The sequence below is a fragment of the Macaca fascicularis genome, chromosome 6, assembly GCF_037993035.2.
Source record: "Macaca fascicularis isolate 582-1 chromosome 6, T2T-MFA8v1.1".
Classification (NCBI taxonomy): Eukaryota; Metazoa; Chordata; class Mammalia; order Primates; family Cercopithecidae; genus Macaca; species Macaca fascicularis.
The window spans coordinates 128601817-128625426 of NC_088380.1; the positions used below are offsets into that span (position 1 = coordinate 128601817).

Here is a 23610-nt window from a genome sequence, read left to right on the forward strand (position 1 = left end):
AAATCTTGGATTTGACTTTTTGCTAATAAGAGACTTAACTGATTTTTTTTTTCTCACTAAGAAATAGACTTAAAACGGAGCTGCCATTCAACCCAGGAATACCACTACTGGGTGTATACCCAAAAAAAGTAAGTCATTCTACCAAAGACACATGGACACCTATGTTCACAGCTGCACTACTTACAATAGCAAAGACATGGAATCAGTGCAGGTGCCCATCAGTGGTAGATTGAATAAAGAAAATGGTCCATATATACTATGGAATACTGTGCAGCCATTAAAAAAAAAAAAAAAAGGGAAATTGTGTCCTTTGCAGCAACATGAATGGAGCTGCAGGCTGTATTCTTAAGCAAATTAACAGAGGAAGAGAAAAGCAAATACTGCATGTTCTCACTTATAAGTGGGAGCTAATCATTGAGTACCCATTGGCTTAAATATGGGAACAATAGACACTGTGGACTACACAGTGGGGAGAAAGCTGGGTTTAAAAACTACCAATGGGGTAGTGTCCTCACTCCCAGCACGAACGGGATCTGCACTCCAAACCTCAGCATCACACAATATTCCCATGTAACAAATCTGTACATGTACCCTTATATCTAAAATGAAAGTTGGGGAAAAAAGGAAATAGACATTTAAAATGTTTCTACACTGGTCCAGTTCTGTTCAACATGTGTCATTGTGCTTGAGTCTGACAGTCAAAGCGAATAAGACACCATTCTTACCCTTGAAGAACTTACACTCTAGGCTCTTCATTCCATTTTTATGTCAAGAATATGGAGAACAAAGGTTATTATAAGCATAAGTTGTTTGTTTTATGTATGTCCTCAATGCATTTTTTTTTTTTTTGACTACATGTCTTATTGCCCAACCATGTTCTCACTTGAAGCAGAATTGTTCTCAGCAAGCTGGTTAGAATATACGTACACTTCTGAATAGTTAGCCAGAAAGCTGTAGTGATTCTTTAGTGCCTAAGCCTCTACATACCATTTGTCTTTCAGAGTTTGCTACTTTTTTGCCAAATTAGGGCTTACTTGCTTTCCAGTGCACGTGTAGAAAACAATTTATAATGAAGAGAGTTGATGTATTGTCAGGTAAGGGACCCCAGCCTCAAATCCAGGGACGTTGTCCATCTTCCCAGGCATTCTTTGTAAATAATTAATTACTTCAGATCTTGAAAACTCAATTCTTCATGTCTCCTCCAGTTTTAATTACTGATCTTCTAGATTCTACTGAGTTTTGCTATGACTGGCTTCCATAATCAATTTGATAAGTAATTTATATGTTCTTAAAACATAAGTATTTTGTGACCAAATTATAATGTATTATTGACACTGTTAAATTCAGTCCTACAGTGATAAAAAAAAAAAGTTTTTTAAAATTCTCCCTTAAAAAATGGATATTCTGAGTTAAAATATATGTAAATCTAGGTTTCAGAGCAGTTAGAGAAATAATTTGCTAGTCCTCACAATTTAGTATGAACTTCCCAAGCAGACTTCACAGCAGACTCTTAGGAGGATTCAGAAAAGCTATGTGTGAAATTTTCTCTAATCTTTTAGTAGGAACACTAATATTTAAGGTGCTATCTGTGCAATTGTAATAGTACATCAAAAGGAGTCTTACTCTGAAAGTCAGTACCTGATTTCTTCTGAATAAGAATAACTTCATAATATATCATTTATTGCAGTTTTGTGTGTCTTAAAAAAGTCTTAGTTTCTCATTGTTTACTTAAAAGAGTACCTGACAATTCCAGTTATAGCACAGCTTTCCTATCCATCCATATTTGCTAAACACAATTTTTACATTTTATGTGAACCATGTTTTAGGAGATAGTATTCCCTTTTAATGACACAAAGAGCTGTATTTAAAACTAAGGTAATAAACGAGTTGATCCAAAATACTGAAGTATAAATGGTATAAGACAAAAAGTTTAAGCCATCCAAATACATCTATATTTTGCTTAGTTTTAAGGTAAATATTTAATTATTATTTATGGCATATAGTGTTTGTCCAAATAATACGGTATAATGAATTATTTTGTAATACAAAGATTGGTAGGAGATAGAAAATACCTTAATTTCCTAGTGCCTCTGTATCAAATTATGACAAATTTAGTGGCATAAAACAACACAAATGTATTGTCGTACAGTGCTGAAGGTTAGAAGTCCTAACGGTAACAGGGCTGTATTATTTCTGTAGGCTTTCAGTGGGGCTATATTCTCTTTGTAGTCTCTAGGGGAGAAATTTTCCTGCCTTTTCAGCTTCTATAGGCCACCTGCATTCCCTGACTCATGGCGTCTTTCTCCATCTTCAAGGCAAGCAGCATAGCATCTTCTCTTCCCTCTCTCTCTTCCCCCTCCACCTCCCCCATTTCCCACACTTATGTTTTTGTTTGTTTGTTTGTTTTCTCTGCATCTCCTTCTCTTTGACCTTTCTGCTACCCTCTTGTAAGGAAGATTGTGATTACATTTGACTTACCTGGATAATCCAGGATAATAACCCCATCTTAAAAATTCTTAATTACATCAGCAAAGTCCTTTCTGCCATGTGAAATAATGTATTCATAGGCTCTGGGGATTAGGACATGGACGTCTTCCAGGAGCTATTCAGCCTAGCACACGGTGTGTAATTAATCACTACTTAGGTTCTAAAAGTAGAGGTTATTGTAATCATGCTTTGTGTTTGTGTATCATGCTACTAGAGCTACAAATGGTTTTCCCTTTCTCAGTCAAATAATATCTTTTCCACTTATTAGCCCATTTTAGGGGTATTGTATTCCTAAACGACTCCCTGTAGTTTTTATTACATGGATTTTTTAATGTCTTAAGTTTAATATCTACCATGTATCTGGGGCTTTGGGTTTCTGGGGAAAAAAAAGTAAAACAGTGAATGAGCTTTTTAAAAATTTTGATACTCTGGCTCCTGCTATTGCTATGAGTAATAAACTGCCATTTGTCTCTGACCCAGAGCCTTGTGTCTTCTACCAACATCTGTCATACAGTATGTATTTGACTAACTTGTTAGCTTTCAAATCTTGACATTGGGTATTGCTAATAATTACTCCAACAAATTAACAGCCTTAGTGGCAAACGTATTTCTTTAAATATACCCAACCTGAGTAAATTCCTATCAACTTCACTTTCTGTATGTCTTTTAAATATATTTTGTTTATTTTGAACCTTCACATCATTCTGCCTGAAATATTTCTGAAAGACCACAAAAGTTGCCAAAATTACTCGCTTGGGTTGCTCAGTGCCTCACATTTATTAAAAAACATATGTATATATTCCCTTCTGCTGAAAGGGTTATAATAACACTTAGCTCATATAAATCATGCTTCATTTTAAAACCTGTGTTTCTCATACCTAGAAGATTCTGATGGTCTTGGTTAAAGGATCATATGACATCACCACAAACTGTGAAATATAAACTCGTTTTTTGTTAGTTTTTCGTGAATGCTTTTAAACATGGTAGAGATTTTTTAAATTTATCATAGAGGCAGTAGACCAGAAAGATGATGATCTAATAAAGATACTAGTTAAGATCAGTCTTTCTACCACCTAGTTATAGGACCTTGGACAAATCACATGATTTGAGTCTTACTTTTCACTTGTTAAATGAGGAATTGACAGAGGTAATTTCGGTTACTTTTAGTTGAGTAATTTAATTCACTTACTATCATTATTTTTATTTACCAATGCAGTTGTTTTAAGGCTAATAACCACTTTAAATGCTTTTCGTAAATTTTGGTACGTAGTATTTTCTTGTTGTTACAAAGTCTGACGTATCTGTTTATATTTCCCCTTTCTCAAGACTTGTTTAGTTGAGGTGGTTTTATTTATTTATTGTTTTAATTCCAGATGGAAAGGCCTTTTAAAATTTTTCCTTTGTTGATTAGTTGATTTTCTTTCATTTCTACTTTTTCATTGTGATCAGATAATGTTGCTTATAGTATTTTACTTGATGGAGCTTACTGTTGCTATACTTTCTTTGACTTAATGATAATTTTTATCAATATTCCATGTGTACTTGAGAAGAAGATACAATTGTTTTTAAGATCTTGTAATTTTATTTCCCTATTTTCTTTCTTGACTGGAAGTTGTGTGTCAGAGTCTTGAGCTAATAAATAGTATTTCTATTTCCTTTATTTCGTGAAGTTTCTGCTTTATGTAATAGTTGTGTTTTATTTGACGCATAGTCATAAATGTTATCTTCTGTCTTAATTTTGTTTTCTTTGCCTCAGCTTTGTCTGAAACACAGTCTCAGCACCTGCTTTCTAATTTTTCCTGTTTGCCTGCTATATCTTTGAGCCTTTTTAAATACTGTGTTCTTTGTCTTTATTATATACAGTATAGAGTTAGGTTTTGCTTTGTGATTCAGTTTGACAATATTTTTCTTCTAATAGGTACATTATACTAATTCACATTCCGTTATATTCCTGATGTTTCCTTTCAACTCTGTCATATTTTATATTCTAATTACTGAATATTCTATGTTGTATTTACCGTTTATTTCTCTACTTAATGTGTCTTCTTTGTCAAAGATTTTTTAAAAATTATTTTGGTATTTAGAAAAGTCTGTATTTTCTTTCCATGGATGACGTATTTATATCTCATATTGCCTATACTTTTCCATTTTCTTATGTATCTTTTATTTTCTACTCTGTTCATTTTGAACAGTATCCTTCAACTCCTGTTTACCCGACCTAGATGGTAGTCAGTAATCTTATTCTTTCCCCATCTCCTCTACTTTTTCTAGTTGTAGTTTTTCTTGCTTAATCAAAACATATAAAGCCTACCTACTGTTCTTTCTCCTATACCCCCACACTTATTTTAGTCATAGCTCTACAAATAGATACAGTACTCAACATCAATTATTTTATCAAAGTTATCTTTTGCTGGCTTCTAGAAGATTCCTCAGAAGAGGCACATATATATAATATTTCCTGAATTCTTGCAGTTCAAAACTGTTTTTCTATACATTAGATATTTGAAGAGCTGCTTGACTGGGTATAAAATCCTAAGGTTAGAGTTGTTTGTATGGAGTTCCTTGAAAATACTGCATCTTACTTGCCTTGTATGTTGTTCTCAGAAAGATTTGCTCTTAAAGTCATTTTGCTGTGGCTATTTTAGTAGCATGATAATATCTTACTGTGGTGGGAGTTAATTCGTTTCTCAAAATTAAGATGTTATTTAATATTAAGTTTCTTAAGACATAGAAAGGAACTTAATAATAGTGATTAATTTAAAGATAGATACGTAACTAAAATTTGTTTTATTCTTTCACAGGAATTGAAACCTGATATAGTAACTAAATCTGCTCTTGGTGATGATATCAACTTTGAAAAAATCTGCAAAAAGGTATATCTGCAGTGGATTATATTTGTCTTATGAAGTTTCTCATTTATATTTCTTACTTTGTTCTTGAAGAGAAAACTTACCAAGAAGCCATGCTATTAGTTTGTAATTACTTTTCCTAAATGAACTCCATTACTGCCACCAAAAAAAAATTTTTATGCTAATTTATAAATTTTGTTTTGCTGTAATATCATACCTTCGAGGTCCTTAAAGGTATGTTGAACTTAATATGACATTTCATACATTATATAAAAATCAGTCTGTTGATCATACTACTTAGAACTAAGATTCTTTATTATTTTTCCAAGTATTTTTTATGAATATCTCATTTAATCTGTACATTTGCCCTTTGAAAGATGTTTTTTCACCCTCTTTATACAAATGAGGAAACTGGAACCCAAAAAGAATTAAATGAGGTAATTAAGAACACACCACTCTTAGGTGATATCATCATTATATTTTTCTACATCTTCCGCTCTTTGGATTTTCCACTCCTGCTTCTTCCTTAGTAATTCCCTTTTATAATTTGTACCCACGTTGTTCCACTTGAGAACAGATTTTGTATTGATTGATTTTTCTATATTGTGTTTGTTTTTACTTTCATTGATTTTTGTTCCACTCTATATTCTTTCCATCTTCTTGATTTATGTTTTTTTTTTCTGGTTTCTTAAAGTGGAAGCTTAAATTACTGGTTTTAGACCTTTTCTGATAAAAGCATTTAATACTATTCATTTATCTGTAAGCAATACTTTAGCTGCATTTCATAAATTTTAATAGGCTGTTTTGTTGTCTTAGTTTAAAATGTTTTAAATTTCCCTTGAACCCTCTTTGACTCATGGTTTAATTTGAAATGTGTTGCCTAATTTCCGAACGGGTTTTCCGGTATCTTTTTGCTATTTTTTGTTTATTTAGTTCTTTTATGATCCGTGAACATACATTTTGTGATTTCTATTCCTTTGAATGTTGTACTTTTGTTATAGTCCAGAGTATAGCATATCTTGGTAAATATTTCATGTGCACTTGAAGACAGCATATATTCTGTTGGGGTATCTGTAAATGTTAAGTCAAATTGGCTGATGGTATTCAGATTATCCATATTTTTGCTGTTTCTTTCTGCCTACTTTGTTAAGAGGTGTGTTGGAACCTCCAACTATGAATATCAGTTTGCCTATTTGATCTTTCAATCTTGTCACTCTTTGCCTTAAGCATTTTGAAACGTGTGTTAGGTATGTAAACTTTTAGGATTTATGCTCTTGGGGCACTGATCCTTTATCATTACGTAATGGCCCTCCTTAACCCTGATAATGTTTATTGTGCTAAAGTCCATCTTGTCCGAAGTTTATATCACTGCTTTAGCTTTCTTTTGGTTAGTGTTTACATTCAGTATCTTTCTCCGTCATTTTACTTTTAAGCTGCATATGTCTGTGTACTTAAGGTGATTTTTTTTTAAATCAATAGCATATGTTTGGATCATGCTTTTTATCCAATCTGATAATCTCTCTTTTAAGTGGTATCTTTAGGCCATATCTCTTCAATGTGATTATTGATGTGGTTGGATTAAAATCTACCAGTTAGCAGTTGTTTTCTATTTGCTTCATATCTTTTTGCTTTGTTTTTCTTCTTTTTTTGATCTCCTGTTAGTTAATTGAGCATCTTATCTCTTCCGTTGACCTATTTATTACATGTACATTTTTATTATTGTTTTTTAGTGTTCACTCTACAGTTTATAATATACACTTTAATTAACCAAAATCTGCTTTCACATAATTTTATGCTGCTTTATATGCAGTATAATGATCTAAGAACAGTAAATGCCAATTACTTTATGCCTTCTATTGTGCCATTGTTGTTAAACATTTTACATATGCTATAAGCATATAATAGATTTTCCTATTTTTGCTTTGAACATTTGAACCATTCAGTTTAGAAATAATTAAACATAAGAGTAAATCATTTTTTTACTTTCATTTATTCAGTTTTGATTGCTCTTTATTTCCTTGTTTAAATCCAGGTTTTCTGCTGGTGTATTTGTTTTTCCTGAAGACTCAAAATATCTTGAAGAGTAGGTCTAGTTTCTACAATTTTTTGGCAAGAAAGTTTCTGTTTGTCCTTTATTTTAAAAAATATTTTTACTAAGTATAGAATTCTGTGTTGATAGTTCTTGTCTTTCTGCACTTTGTCATCTAGCTTCTTTAATTTTGTACATGTCTGCCATAATTCTTATCTTTGATCCTCTGTATATAATGCCCCACCTCGTCTCACTCCAAACTGAGTATAAGATGTTCAGTCTAACTGGTTCAATGTGAATTTGCTATTTGTCCATCCTTTTTTTTTTTTTTTTTGGCTCTTTCTGGTTCTCTAACTCTCCAGATAGGAACCAGAAATTCACAAGTCTCAACATCTGAATTTTAGAAGAAAAGAAACCAGAAATCTAAATTTTGCATTAATTTTTATGATAAATTATAAGACTACCAAATTTTGGGTTGTCTAGAGTGTAACCTTGAGCTGTCTGTTCCCAGAGGATACATTATCATTCTTTCTGCCTTCAGGGGACTTGAATAGAAAAAATTGACATACACTGACTCTGGATGTCATGTTTTTCATCAATAAAATACTTCAGTGAGATCACCATTAAAGGTCCCTCCTCCAAGCTCTTAAGTTTTTCTCTTATTTTAAACCTCCATAAAGTTTTGCTTTTGTGAATCACTATTCTCAAAAAGTGATGGGATAATTCAAATGTAATAAATCAGAGCATACTTTATAATATACTATGATAATTATATAAAAGTTTCTAATCATAACTACTTGAGTAAAATGAATAAAAGTTTGTGTAATGTTAAGATCTCTCAAACTGTTGGAAATTTTGCTATAACAGGTTGGTATCTAAATACTCATTCAGTGGATGTTTATGTGCAAATCAGCATGCTAGATGATTTAGGGCCATGATTTCAAAACTTTTATTTCTCTCAGAACCTTTTGTTAAAAATTTTACCCCACACTAAGTGTTGTATATTAAATACATGAAAACAGCTGCTGTAGGGATTGGGGCTGGCAGTTAAGAAGCCAAGTCATCCTTTGGTATCTTAAAAACATTGCTAAGGACACTACAAGAAAAGATAAGAGATAATCTTAACCACAGAGTTTATTTCTAAAGGAGAGTTTATACTTGTAACTAACTATAAGATGTGTGTAAGAAAAAGATTTGAAAATACTCATTCTTATATTACAGATTGATTTGTCTTTAAATTTGAATTATTTATTAAATACAACATATATTCAGTGCTATAGTTTTCACTAAAGTGTGTTAGATACAATCACATTTAATTTTTAATATTTGCAACTCTAGTGGAGGAGTTTTGATCGGGAGAGAATTACAACCCCATTGTATAAAGTAGAAACTAGAGCTCATGGAGATTAGTTTGTCCAGATCAGTACAATCAGCTGGTTAACTGAACAAGAACGTAAATCTGTGTCTTCTGAAGGTTTCATTAACATAACAAGCTTTTGATCTGGATTTCATTCTAATTCATTCTTCTGTATAATCTGATGTTTCATCATTAATTATGACAAATACTGGATTTTCCTATGTTTACTTTTCTTCAGGATTGCTGTGGAATCCATGTAATGGGCTTACTCTTTGAATTTTTAAATATAGTACAACTTCAGAAACTAAATTCTTACCAAAGACTTTTGTTTGAGGTCCTGATTAGATTTAGATTTAGCATTATGTATTGTGAAAGGATATTTGGAACAGATACTGCATAGTTTTTACTTTTCTTCCTCTCCATCATACCTAAGGAAGAATCATCAATCCACTGGCATCATTAATAGTTCATGGCAGTAATTATTAATAGTACTCATAGAGATGTAAGAAATTGTTGAATATTAGAGTCTCAAAGTGTTGAGAATATTTTTCAGGGAAAATCCAAAGATTAAAAAGTTATTTGAACTGTATGATGTTAAGGTTTTTTCCCAGCCTTAAGAAAAAAAGCACTGATGCTACATTTATGTAGCATCATTTCTCTACAATTAATTGATATTAGTCATTTTAAATTTTAAGGCATTTTATGGCAAGAAAAGCTGTCCTTGTCAGAAAAGCAACACAAAAGTTATGAGTGCAATTTTGCAGTATTTTTATTCCGTGTAATTCATTCATAAAGAGAAGAAAGGCTTAGCATGGCGGCTCAGCCTGTAGTCCCAGTGCTTTGCTCCCAAAGGAGGCCAAAACAGGTGGATCACTTAAGCCCAGGAGTTCAGGACTAGCCTGGGCAACTTGGTGAAACCCCATCTCTACAAAAAAAAATCCAAAAAATAAGCTGGGCGTGGTGACACACAACTGTAGTCTTAACTACTCAGGAGGCTACATTGGGAGAATCACATGAGCCTGGGAGGTCGAGGCTGTAGTGAGCTGTGGTCATGCCACTGTACTCCAGCATGGGTGAAAGAGTGAGACTGTGTCTCAGAAAAAAAAAAAAGAGAGAGAGAAGAAAAATGTTAACCCTAAAATGGTTTTAAATTTGTGCTCAGGTCTTACTGAGACAAAATAATGACATGTTGAACAGAATAGTGCTAATTAAATAAAAATATGGCACAATATATTTGTTTTTAATTTTGTTGAGATGTCAAAATATATAATAATTTTTTTTTGCCATATATGTCTTTAGCATACTGATTTCCTTTCCTTTGGATATATACTCATACCCAGTAATGGGATTGCTGAATCTTATGGTAGTTCTATTTTTTATTTTGTTTTAGAACCTCCATACTGTTCCTCATAATGGTGGTATTAATTTACATTGCCATCCAACAATGTACAAGGGTTCCCTTTTCTCCACATTCTCTCCATCACTTGTTATCTTCAGGCTTTTTTGTAATGGCCATTCTTATGGGTTAGAGGTGATATCTCATTATGGTTTTAATTTGCATTTCCTTAATGATTAGTGATATTGAACATTTTTATGTATCTATTGGCCATTTGAATGTGTCCTTTTGGGAAATGTTTGTTTAGGTCCTTTGCCCATTTTTAATTGAGTTATTTACTTGCTAGTGAGTTTCTTTTTGTTTGTTTATTTTTATTTTTATGTTTTATTTGAGACAGGGTCTCGCTGTGTCACCCACACTGGAGTGCAGTGGCAGGATCTCAGCTCACTGCCACCTCCACCTCCCGAATTCAAGCGATCCTCCCACCTCAGCCTCCCAAGGTGGGAGGTGCCAGCCTAGAGGCTGGTGTTCTAGTGCTGGTGTAGCAAGTGTAGCTGGGATTACAGTCATGCGCCACCACACCCGGCTAATTTGCTAGTGAGTTTCTTGGGTTCCTTTAGTATTGTGGATATTAGACTCTTACCAGATATATAGTTTGCGTATATTTTATGTTTTCATAGCAGTTTTATAATTTCCAGCCTTACATTTTAGCCTTTAATCCATTTTGAGTTGAGGTTTGTGTATGGTGTGACATAGTGGTCTAATTTTTTTTTTTTTTTCATGTGGATATCCAGTTGTCCTAATACTGTTTATTGAAGAGACTGTCTTTTCCTTATTGTATGTTCTTGGAAGCTTTGACGAAAATCAGTTGGCCGTAAATGCGTGGATTTATTTCTGGTGTCTCTATTCTGTTCTTTTGGTCAGTATCATTGGTGTTTCTGTGGTTATCAGTTGTAATATTTCCTCTTTCGTTTTTCATTTTATTTATTTGAGTCTTCTCATTTTTTTAGTCTAGCTATATAGGTTTGTAGTTTTATATCTTCAGGAAACCATCTCTGGTTTTGTTGATCACTCTTGTTTTTCTCATGTCTCTTTCATCTGTTTCTGCTCTAATCTTTATTATTTATTTTCTTCTGCTCACTTGGGTTTAGTTTGTTCTTATTTTTCTAATTCTTTGAAGTGTAACTTTAAGTTATTTATTTGAGATCTTTTTGATGTAGGCATTTATTGTTATGAACTTCTCTCTTAGAACTGTTTTTGCTGTGTCCCGTAAGTTTTGGTATGTTGTGTTTGCATTTTCATTTGTCTCAAGATACTTTTTAATTTTCCCTTCAATTTCTTCTTTGACTTATTAGTTGTACAGGAACATGTTATTTAATTTTCATGTACGAGTGAATTTTTCAAAAATTCCTTCTGTTACTGATTTTTAGTTTTATATCATTGTGGTCAGAAAAGATACCTGGTATGTTTTCTGTTTTCTTAAATGTGTTGGGCCTAATTTTGTGGCCCAGCATATCATCTGTTTGGGAGAATGTTCCTTGTGTTCTTGAGAAGAAGTTTTCTGTTGCTGTTGGATGAAATGTTCTGTAGATGTCTATTAGGTCTGTACAGTCTAAGGTGTACTATTCGCCTGATGTTTCCTTATTGATTTTCTGCCTCGATGACCTGTGCATTGCTGAAAGTGGAGTATTGAAATCCTCTGTTATTATTGTATTACAATCGGTCTCTCCCTTCAGCTCTGTTAATATTTGCTTTATATATTTGGGTCCTGATACGGGGTGCTTATATATTTACAACTGTTATATCTGTCTGATGAATTGACCTCTTTGTTTATATAATGACCCTTGTCTCATCATACAGTTTTTGATTTTGTCTTTTTTAACTAAGTATAATTACTCCTACTCTTTGCATGGAATATCCTTGCTTCGTTTCTTCACTTTTAGTCTATGTGTCCTTACAGATAAAGTAAGTCTCTTATAGGCAGCATATAGTTGGGTCTTATTTTTTGTTTGTTTGTTTTTTGTTTTTTAAATTCATTCAGCCACTATGTGTTATGATTGGAGAATTTAATCTTTTGACATTCAAAGTAATTATTTCTGCATATGGATTTACTACTGCCATTTTGCTAATTGTTTTCTGGCTGTTTTGTAGCTCCTTTGTTCCTTTCTTTCTCTCTTGCTGTGTTTCTCATTTAGTGATTTTCACTAGTGGCTACTTTGATCATATTTTAAAACTCTATACTTTTATTCCTCCTTCCGCTGCGTTTTGGTGTTATAATTTACATGTGTATTCTTTAACAAACTATTGTAGCTAACAATATTTTAATAGTTTTGTCCTCTCATCTTTATATTAAAGATACAAGTGATTTGCACACCCCCATTTAGAGTATTAGTAGATTCTAAATTTGACTATGTACTTATTTTAGCAGTGAGTTTTATCATATATTTTAGTGTTAAAAGTAGTGTTCTTTTCTTTCAACTCAAAAAACTCCCGTTATCATTTCTTCTTGTAAGACAGGTCTGGTGGTAATGAGCTCTCTCAGCTTTCGTCTGAGAAAGTTTTTATTTCTCTTCTTTTCTGAAAGACAACTTTGCCAAGTACAGTATTCTTCACTGGCAGTTTTTTTTTTTGTTTGTTTGTTTGTTTTTCCATCAACACTTTGAATAAATCATCCCACTCTCTCCTGGCTTATCAGGTAGGCCTTTACTGAGAAATTTGCTGCTAGTCTTATTTCAACTCTCTTACATGTTATTTGCTTCTTTTCTCTTGCTACTTTCAAGATGCTCTCTTTGTCCTTGATTTTTGACCATTTGATTATGTGCCTGAGTGTAGTCTTCTTTGGATTGAATCTGATTGGAGACCTTTGACCGTCCTGTACCTAGATATTTATGTCTTTCCTCACATTTGAAATTTTTTCTGATGTTATTTCTTTATGTAAGCATTCTACCCCTTTGTTTTTCTCTTCCCCTTCACAAACTCCTGTAATTCAAACATTTGTTCTTTTGATGCTGTTCCATAAATCTCATAAATTTAATTCATTCATTTTCATTCTTTTTTTCTAATTTCTCCTCTGACTATATATTTTCACATAACCTATCTTCAGGTTCACAGATTCTTCTGTTTGATCAGTTCTGCTGTTGATGTTCTCCATTAAATTTTTATTTCAGTGTATTTTTCACCTCCAGAATTTAAATTTTTCAAATAGTAATTTTAGTCATTCTGTTAATTTTCTCATTTTGGTATTTTATTGTTTTCTTTATATTACTTATTTGTTTCTGTATATATTTTGAAGTTCTGTAAGCTTTCTGAAAATAATTATTTGAATTCTTTGTCATTCTGTTCTAGATCTTCATTTATTTGGGGTCAGCTACTAGGATATTATTCTGTTATTTTTGTAGTGTTGTATCTCTTAGGTTTTTTCTGTCTCTTGTTGCCTTATGTTGATTTTTGCCTATTTACAGAAGTAGGGACTTATTCTAGTATTTGCATACTCGCTTTGTCTGGGAGAACCCTTCTCCAGTCAGCACATCCAGAGATTTTGGGCAGGGTGTCTGGTGTGATTTGAGGGCAGGTTTGCTGCTGGATCCTTGGGCAAGCCGGCCTGGTGACCAGGTCACCATGTGGGCTGGCCTGGCATCTGGGTTCATGTGATAGGGCCTGAAGACTGGATCAATAAGGGCTGGGCTGAAGACATAGTCTACACGGGTGGTCTTGGGGCCTCAGTCCTTGGCATTCAGCCTGGAACTGTGAATGCTGAGGTGGACCTGGACCCTGGGTCTACTGGAGTAGGCCTGGACTCTGGATCCTCTGGAGCCTGGAACCATGGGGGCTGGCTGGGTATCAAGGCCAGCATGGAGCATAGGTCCACAGGGCTAGTCTAAACTTAATATTGCTGGTGCTGGCGTGGTGCCTGGAATCACTGGGACTGGTCTGGATCCTGGGGCCATGGGGACCAGCCTGGATCCTCTGTCTGTTGGTGCCAGCCTTAGAAGCTAATGTGCAAGTGCTGGTTTAGAGTCTAGGTCGACAAAAGCTGGCCTGTATCCTACATCCTCGGGGCAGGCCTGGGACCTGTGTAGACAGGAGTGGTCCTGCACCCTGGGTCTGTGTTGGCTGGTCCAGTGGGAGTCTTCTGGGACAGACCTGGACCCTGGGTCTGCTGGAGAATGGGGCATCAGAGGCCAACCTGGAGAGTGGGGCCTTGGGACTCAGCCTGGCACTGGGCAGGTCTGGAGCCTCTGTCTGCACGTGCCTGCCTGGTGTTTGTGTCCAAGGGTGCCAACCTGGTCATGGGGCAGGTCTGAAACCTGGGGCCACAGGGGCAGACTTAGTGCTGCATAGGTCTGTATCCTCAGTCACAGGGCCTGGCCTGGTGCTTGGGTGGGCTTGAAGCCTGGAGTTACAAGAACCACCTCGGTACTGAGGTCAGTATATATCCTGAAGTGACTGAGGCAGACCTGGACCCTGGGGTTTGTAGGATCCTGCCTGGTGCCAAGGCAGGCGTGGAGGCTTTGTCTGAATGTACCAGCCTGGAGCCTGGGATCTGACAGGTCTGACAGAGGGTGACCTAAATGCTGAGACCACAAGTGCTAGCCTGATACTGGGCTGCCCTGAAACCTAGGGCTGGCCCAAAGCCTGGGACTGTGGGGATCATCCTCTGCTGAGGGCAGTTCTGAACCTGGGGCCACTGATATTGGCCTGTCTTGGGACAACCGAGAGACACAATTTGCTGTGTAGGCCTAGAGCCTGGGACTGCGGCATTCAACCTAGCACTGGGGTGAGCCTGGAGTCTCAGTCGTTGGTTACCAGCGTGGAGTCTGGGCCGGTGACGGCCTTCCTGGTGCTGGTTTTACTGGAGTAGGTTGTGTTTTGGGTTCCCAGGCAAAGTATAGTGCTCACCTCTCCCTCCCATCACCACATGGAAAGTATTTCTCACCATGGTTTGCTGCCTGGGGTTGGGGAAGGGGTGATTTGAGTAGTGTAAAACTGTTCTTCCTACTGTTTCCAATGTCTTTTTGTTGTTGTTGTTGTTTTTCTTTTTTTCTTATTTCTGTGCTATACCTAGGTGCTGTAATCTCTCATCTGTTTTCGTTAGCTCTTATAAAGGTATTTTTTTGTGTAGATAGTCATTCAAATTGATGTTTCTGTGTAGGTATGAGCCCTAGAAAGTCCTGTTCTGCCATCTTACTGACATCCATCCCTATGAACATTGTTACACATTTCTTTTGGGGAATATACCTGAAAGTGGAGTTACTTGGTTATGGAACATGGCATATTTCAGAAACTAGGACCAAAAATAAAATATTATAACAAAATATGCTCCTTTCACCTTTATTTTCTTATTGCTTATGAAATGACATGAGTTTTGGGAGCTCTGGCCAGGAACCAAGATAAACACCAAATATATATTTCTTTATTCTATAACAGTATCACACGTATGTTCAATTTAGGAGATACGCTGGTTTTCCAAAGTAAATGTACTAATGTATACTCCCACCTTCAGTATATGAGAGTTCTAGTTAAGATTGTATTGCTAGTCTTTTTCATTTTAGATATCCTAGTGCATGTATAATACCTAAATTTAATTTGCATTTTTCCATTGACATGTCATCATTTTGTTTGGTCATATGCATATCCACTTTTGTATAGTGCCTGGTTTTATCTTTTTTTAAATATTTAATTGGTTTGTTTTCTTAATGATTTATACGAGTTCTTCAGATATTTTGGAGTGAACTCTTTGTCAGGTTGGAAATAGCTGCCTTTATTATTTGGCTTCCTTTTACTTTGTTAATAGTGTCTTTTGATGTATACAGTTTCCTCATTTTAATTAGTCTCTTCCATTATAATAATATTTTCTCTTTCCCCCTTTTCATGTTTTCTGCCTACTTTTATTTGGCATTTTCTTACTATATTTTATATCTATGATCTTTTAAGTTCTTTTTGAAACTGAGAGGTGGAAAATAAACAGATGAAGATGTGATATTTTAAAACTCACAGGAAGTATTCCATTCTTCAGATGGGTGGAAGGATAGATTCATGCATAGTTCTTGGTAAGTTTTCTGAGTAGGGTGGCCAGAAATGGTTAAAATGACTGTCCTGTGTATGTGCATCTTTTTATAGTATGTAGATGAGCATGGTCCTGAAAGGATTACCTTACCGATTTCTTGCCTATCTACTATTCTTGCGAGCAAGTCGAGTTGAGGAAAGTGGTTCATGTTCTGCGATAATGGCAAGGATAATTCCCATAATCTCTCAAGGGAAAATATTCTGGGCCAGGTTTGTCTTTGGAATTTTTGCTTTCTATATGTCCTGAATCTTTTCCATTTTTCTTTTAGAAACTAGTGCCATAGTGGAACATCCCATCCTGGTCTGTTCAGTTGTTCTATGCTTCTTTTCTGGCACTCAACTCCATCCTCCCCTTTAACCTTCCCTTCCCAGTAACTCTGCCACCAGTACCAAACTGTAAGATCCAAAGACCCATAAAATAGTGGTAAGTATAAGCACTGTTTGATTCAGTTGTGTCACATCACTACTGAAAATTCGTTTTATTTTTTTCATTTCTACACTTTTAATTTTCTCAAGCATTCATTTCCTTCTGTCATATTATTAACTCCCTATGGCTTTCCAGTGTTAAAAGGGCAAGTTACAGAGAGGTTCATTTTTGGCCTCTGCTTGCCTAGAATTTGTTATAATTACATGGAGTTCTGCATAGTTTTCCTTTTTGTTCTTGTTGTTTTGTCCTATTTTTATGTGTTTGTTCTTCCTTAGTTGACTATAGGACATATACGTATGGTGCTCTGGGACTAAATACCTTTAGAAATTGATCCACTCCTGGAAATAGGAACCAAGGAAGAGTGTAATTGGTATTTAATGTAAGTTTTAACTGAAGATAAACATCACTATCACTTAAAAAGCAGACCCAGTGGCTTAGGAGAAGTAGAACAGTGATTATATCCTCTCCCTTTTCATGCAGAAAAGAAATAATAGCTGCAGATACCCCTACTACAAAGCTATTACTTCCTCCAGTTGATTAATGAATGATTAGCTTGAATGATTAAATGACTGGCTTTTTTTTTTTTTTTTTTTTTTTTTTTTGAGACGGAGTCTCGCTTTGTCGCCCAGGCTGGAGTGCAGTGGCCGGATCTCAGCTCACTGCAAGCTCCGCCTCCCAGGTTTTACGCCATTCTCCTGCCTCAGCCTCCCGAGTAGCTGGGACTACAGGCGCCCGCCACCTCGCCCGGCTAGTTTTTTGTATTTTTTTTTTTTAGTAGAGACGGGGTTTCACCATATTAGCCAGGATGGTCTCGATTTCCTGACCTCGTGATCCGCCCGTCTCGGCCTCCCGAAGTGCTGGGATTACAGGCTTGAGCCACCGCGCCCGGCCATGACTGGCTTTATCACTTACGCTTATGTTCATTCCCTCACAGTAATGTTCACATATAACATTTTGTGTGTATGTATATGTGTGTATCAAATTCCCATAAAACTTTATTTAATTTTCACGAAAAATCTATTTATATATGACCAGTTTTCAGTGTTTTTATTAAATGTCTTCAAACGCAGGAACACACAGTAGACAGAATATTGGAGAGTATTTTTTTCATCACCACCTAAATATCCATGTTTAGTTAGCCACATTACTCGTGATCCAGCCAAATGGACTGTTTGCTATTATTTTTCTAAATGTTTTTGATAAATACAAATATTAATATGTGGGTTTATATCATCAGATAAAAATCTATAATTGAAATTAAGTCCATCTGATATTCAGAGTACTGCTACTAGCATTCTACCTCCACCAGTTTATTTATAGTCAGTTTGTTTTAGGTAGTATTTCACAGAAGAGATCTTTTTCATTTTGGGGTTGTTTACATTCTGAGATACATCCAAATACTTTTCTGTTTATAATAAATACCCATATACCCAAATAAAAAATTTCCATTAAAAGGTAAGGTGTTTTCCCTTTTTTATTTAATGTATTTGAAATGGAAGAAACTGGAGGTATGTTTCTGAAAACCACAGTTTCCGAAGAATTTTCCATGGCAAACATTACATCAGTTTTAAATAAGGAAAGCTGTGGTTTCCTTCATACCTCCTGATATTGGGAAGACTTTTTCATGCAGGTGTAAAAACTGTTTTTTCATTGAGATTACTTAGTAGCCTTTTAAGTTTCAAAATAAATTTATTTAAGATACATCAGTGTATTTCTATTCCCTTTATAAATCTCCATTTTCTATCTCATCTATGAAGCCTATCACATTCTGCCTTGTATTAGTTGTTTGTGCATTTGTCTTAGCCTTTTAAATTAGAGCAACATTGTGAGCTTCAAAAGACGATCTCTGTGTCCTCATGTGAAAGATAGTGTCTTCACATAATAGTAAGCGTTTAGTAAATACAAAGAGGGAAGAAGTTAAGTGAGGAAGGAAGATGGGCAAGAGAGAAATGAGGAGGGAAAGAGTCTGTTCTACTCATTCTTGTGAGTTTCTGCACTTAACCCAGTGCAATAAGCAAGAAATGCAAATATTATCCCAGTGCAATAAGCAAGATGCATATATTATCTCAGTGCAACAGAGACCCAAAACCCTGCCAAAGTAATAAACCTGAGCCCATCTGTTTCATCAACTTTTTGTTTTAATGCTTATATTTCATTTCTTTTCAAAAACACATGAAGGGAGCTTTACGCAATTTATAGTGTAAAAAACATTTGGAGTTGGGTCATGAAACGTGAAAGTTATCTCAGAGTTGAAAAGAAAATTTGTTGAGAATACTAGACTGAATTCCGAAAACAGATTTTGAGTTCTAGCTTGTTCCTAATTGGGTAGGTAATCTTGAAATCAAGCCTAGAAGGTTAGTCTCATTGATTGATAAAATCTTTGGTCCATTTCTCCTTTAGATCTTGTTGAAATTTGAATTTTAAAAGTTAAATGTGGGATTTTCTAAGAATAAAATTCTTAAGAATAAAATTAAAGATTTAAAATGTAAAGCTAAAAATATTAAATTTGACTTTCTCTTAGGAAGAATAAAAATACTTAAATAATTGCCATAATTTACTAAATTGGTATGTCAAAGACTTTCTTTAAAACCAGTATTTTTAAGTACATGTGTAATTTTATTAGTCTTTTAAGAATGGAAAACTAAGTTTAGTATTTATAAAACATATAACTAATGTGTATGTTATTAAGATTTTCATTTGCACTTTTTTTTCTTTTTTTTTTTTTTTTTTTGAGACGGAGTCTCCTCTGTCACCCAGGCTGGAGTGCAGTGGCCGGATCTCAGCTCACTGCAAGCTCCGCCTCCCGGGTTCCGGCCATTCTCCTGCCTCAGCCTCCCGAGTAGCTGGGACTACAGGCGCCCGCCACCTCGCCCGGCTAGTTTTTTTTTTTTTTTTGTATTTTTTAGTAGAGACGGGGTTTCACCGTATTAGCCAGGATGGTCTCGATCTCCTGATCTCGTGATCCGCCCGTCTCGGCCTCCCAAAGTGCTGGGATTACAGGCTTGAGCCACCGCGCCCGGCCAGAATATTTTTTCTACTCCCATAATTGCAAGCAACTGACATTTGCAAATTACATGTCATCAAGATGAAATACAAATTAGTTAAAAATAGCTGGCAACTAAATATAAGGAATATTGAAGGACCAGATATATACGAAGGAGATATATGTCTCTCCTACAATACACTCTGATGTTTAGGAATGCCTTGATTAAATAATTTTTAATTCAGTGAAAGCCTCAATTCTAATTATTATGATTTCTTATAGTGTTATAATAACAGTATTCTAATTAGTACTTGAGCATAACTTGTGCCTTTTTCTTTGAGACTGACAATTCAGATACACTTCTAGGGAGTGATTGTTAATATCCTCATTATAAGTTGTGAACTCACACTCTGCAAAGATTCTTGTTTAGCAAAAGTTAGAGGTTTCTAGGAGTTTCTGCATTTCAACTAGTGTTACCTTCTCCCTAGCTTTGTGACCTTAGGTTACTTACCACCTCTGACTCTTGTTGCTTCTCATTTCTGTAATAAAGAGCTCTTCCAGATCAAACGTCCTGATGTTGCATTTTAGTCCCTCTTCAGAGTTGTTATGGCATCTGATAAAAATGACAAAGCTCATCTTCCCAGTGTTTAGATTTTTTTTGCCTCAAAACTTCACTGTGTCATGCACTCACTATGTCTGTATTGTAATTTTTAAATATGTTTTGTTAAGTATTATTAACTCTAACATTTTACCTATTTCAATATAACAAGTAGTTCATTCTCTAAGATGTTTGGCCATGGTATTGGATAGGCAACTTTATCAAAATTTCATTTATAAAAATTAGAAGCACTGAGTACATTTTGAACTGTATATACACCATAAGATTATGGTACAGAGTAGGTACAGCACATACTTCACAGACATTTTTGTTAAAAAATTCTCAATAAAATAAACAAGAACTTGAGAAACCGTTTATTTTCAACCCATTGTTCTTAAACAGAATGGTATTTCTACCCGTGAAGCGATGTTTCTCTTAGCCATTGTTGAGGACATGGATACTTCCACATAGTATAAACTGGATTTTGTATTTATGGTTATTCAGAACTTTCCCAGAGGCAAAAAGTGTATTCTCTGGTATGGTGCGATTATAGGAAATCAAATGCCCACATGTCATCCTTTTCATGAATAAGCCACATTCTCATCAAATATTAGCCGAAGCATAAAGCATCAGAATATGTTTTATATTTTCCTTAAAAATAACTACCCTTATCAACAAAGTCCTTATTAATAGAAAAATATATTTGGTGTAGAGGTTATTTTCATAATCTAAAACTCAGAAGTCATGAAAGTTTGACTCATGAAAATTTTAAATTTCTCACCCAGAAAATTGTCCAAAAAAAAAGATTTTAAAAAATACTAACATTGCAAATACGTGTGAAAGGACACAGCTAATTTTCTAAATCTATGAAGATTACTTATGATGAACAAACCAGCAGAAAAAGAACAAAGCAAGATTTATGAACAGATGTTTGTAGAAAAGTACATACTAGTGGTCTACTAACATAATGAATAAAAAATAATGTTATAATGACTTACTGTTTTTAGTTTACATTACAGAGTTTTTAGATTACAGAAAACAAAAAGTCTGCTAACATTCTGCATGGGAAAACCACATAGAAAAACATACTTTAATATATTGCTAATGGAAGTGAAATTTGGTAGAGCTCACTTGTATGTGGAATCTAAAAACGTCAAACTCGTGGAAATAGAGAGTAGAATGGTCGTTACCAGAGGCTGGGGGCAGGAGTAGTACAAACTGGAAAAGGGAGAATTGGTCAACAGATAGAAGGTTACAGTTAGAAAGAAGAACCAAATTTTGGTGCTCTGTCGCACAGCAAGGTGACTACACTTAAGAATATATTTCAAAATAGCCCAAAGAGAGGATTTTAAATGTTCTCATCACAAAGAAATGATAAATGTTTAAAGTGATAGATATGCTGATTACTCTGATGTGATCATTCTACAATGTATACATGTGTCAATATCACTTTGTACCCCATAAGTACAGAAAATTATTGTCAATTAAAATAAAACAACATATCCTAGAGTTTTATAGCAATATTTATATATTTATAACATTTTATCAGCTGATAGCATTAACTATTATTCTTCAAAAACACAAATTGCATATAATTACAGAACGTAAAGCTGTAGTATACATAATTCTACATAACTACTCATTTTATATCCCTACATACCCTGTAGACCCAGACTTTTATGTTCTCCTTTGGCTCACTGCTGTTATATGTGGCTGCAGAGCTGCAATTTGACAACTACAATGTGAGTGACTATCCTGGGATTATGCAACACTGTGGCCTTTTTCGAATCAGTCTCATTTTTTATTAACTTGATATTCTTCCACAAATAAGTGCTCCACAAAGATTGCAACATAAAAACACAGTTATAGAAGAAGACATTAGAAAAAAAAAAATCTAAAAAAATCTTCATTGATGAGATTTGTACATAATTATAGAATTGTAAATCTTTTTCTAGAGTCTTTCAGAAAAAAATGAAATTCCCTGAAATCAGATTACTAAATCAGAGTTAGCCTGGGATATCTTCCAGGGCAGAGAAACAGCTTTGCTAAATAAAATTAATGATAAAATGATTCTTAGCAAAATAGCATTTACCCCCAGAGTCAACACTAGATATGCAAGTGTTACCACTGCTCTTCTAAAACTTGTTATAACTAAGATGGGAAGGTATAACTAACTCTGGAAAGAAATACCCAGTTCTGCAAAGATTTCAGTAAGTTGTCAAAGCAGGGATTTGGAAACAGCAGTATACTACACAATTTTTTCTTTCTTCCTGATTTTTTAGTTCTGCCCCACCAAGGATTGTATTTGCCTGTAATTTAGAGCAGGCATCATACTTTTTCTATAAAGAACCTGAAATGAATGCCTTTGTAAGACACACAGCTTCTGTCACAACTACTTTGCTTTGCCATTGTGTCATTAGTGTAGACATAGGCAGTATACATATGAATGTGATTGACTTTGTTCCCATAAAACTTTATTAAATAAAAGAAGTTCCAGCGGCAGGCTGGAACAGCCCCCATGGGCCAGTTTGCCAATTCCTGGTTTTGAAAATCGAATACTTCTACAAGAATTTTTTTATAAAAATGGCAGTACTCTGTTATTCCTTTCCTGCTTCAATTGCAGTTAGTTCATACAGAGTTTACCCCTACAGCAACATGTTTATGTACTGTATTAGCTTTTTCATTTTAAGCACTAGCTGTTAACTTTATGTTGTGGTAGGTAAGGATTTAGATCTCTTTTCTCCCTCAGGCTCTAAGTCATATATCCCCTCCATCCTCCTCATATACTTATCTCCTGATATCCCTCCTTATCCCCTCCATCCTCCTTATATACTTGAATCAGATTAGATGAACATTTAGTGATTATGTTATTGTTACTGTGAGTCATGTACTGAGTTATTATTACTTTTCTTTTTCTGCATAATATTTCTGTTTTCTACCATTTGTGATAGGTTTATTTTGTTAGTTTTCTGTCTTATCTCTAGTGTAACACCAGTCTCTCCATCTGCTATTGACATGTCCTCTCCAGATATTCAACACACCAAGTATCCCTAACCTAAGTCTCTTGTCACCATCATACTGGAAAATTCCTTTTGCCTGATCTTCTGTTTCTTGTCTCCTATGCCATTCTTATTACTTGTATCCTTCCTCGTTTTAGGGGAGCCAGTAGCTTCTTGGGCAGAAGTGTACACGGGATATAAATTTTTTTGAAATAACTTTGCATGTGTGGAAGTATTTTTCTTCTTCCCTAGGTTGGAAATTCTTTTCCTTCATAATTTTAGAAGCATTAGCTGCTCTATAGTTTGAGTTCAAGAATTAAAGTCTGAAACCATTGTGATCTTGTACATCTTTCCTTTTTAGTTTATTATTTGGTGACTTGTTTTACTATCTGAAATCTTCTAGGTCCCAATATACTGATGTGACTATTTTCATATATTGTTTTCAGTCTTCTTAGCCTGAAAATCATGTTTTCCATTGG

General features: G+C 34.8%; 1 protein-coding gene across 2 annotated transcripts in view; it reads left to right on the plus strand.

Annotated features, from left to right (window-relative positions):
- Positions 1 to 23610, plus strand: part of SRFBP1 (serum response factor binding protein 1) — a 61489-nt gene that overhangs the window by 27076 nt on the left and 10803 nt on the right. For both annotated transcript variants that reach the window (XM_005557602.5, XM_005557604.5), the window contains exon 4: positions 5289 to 5360. In XM_005557602.5, coding sequence (XP_005557659.3) covers positions 5289 to 5360 — 72 coding nt within the window. The remainder of the gene's footprint in view (positions 1 to 5288; positions 5361 to 23610) is intronic.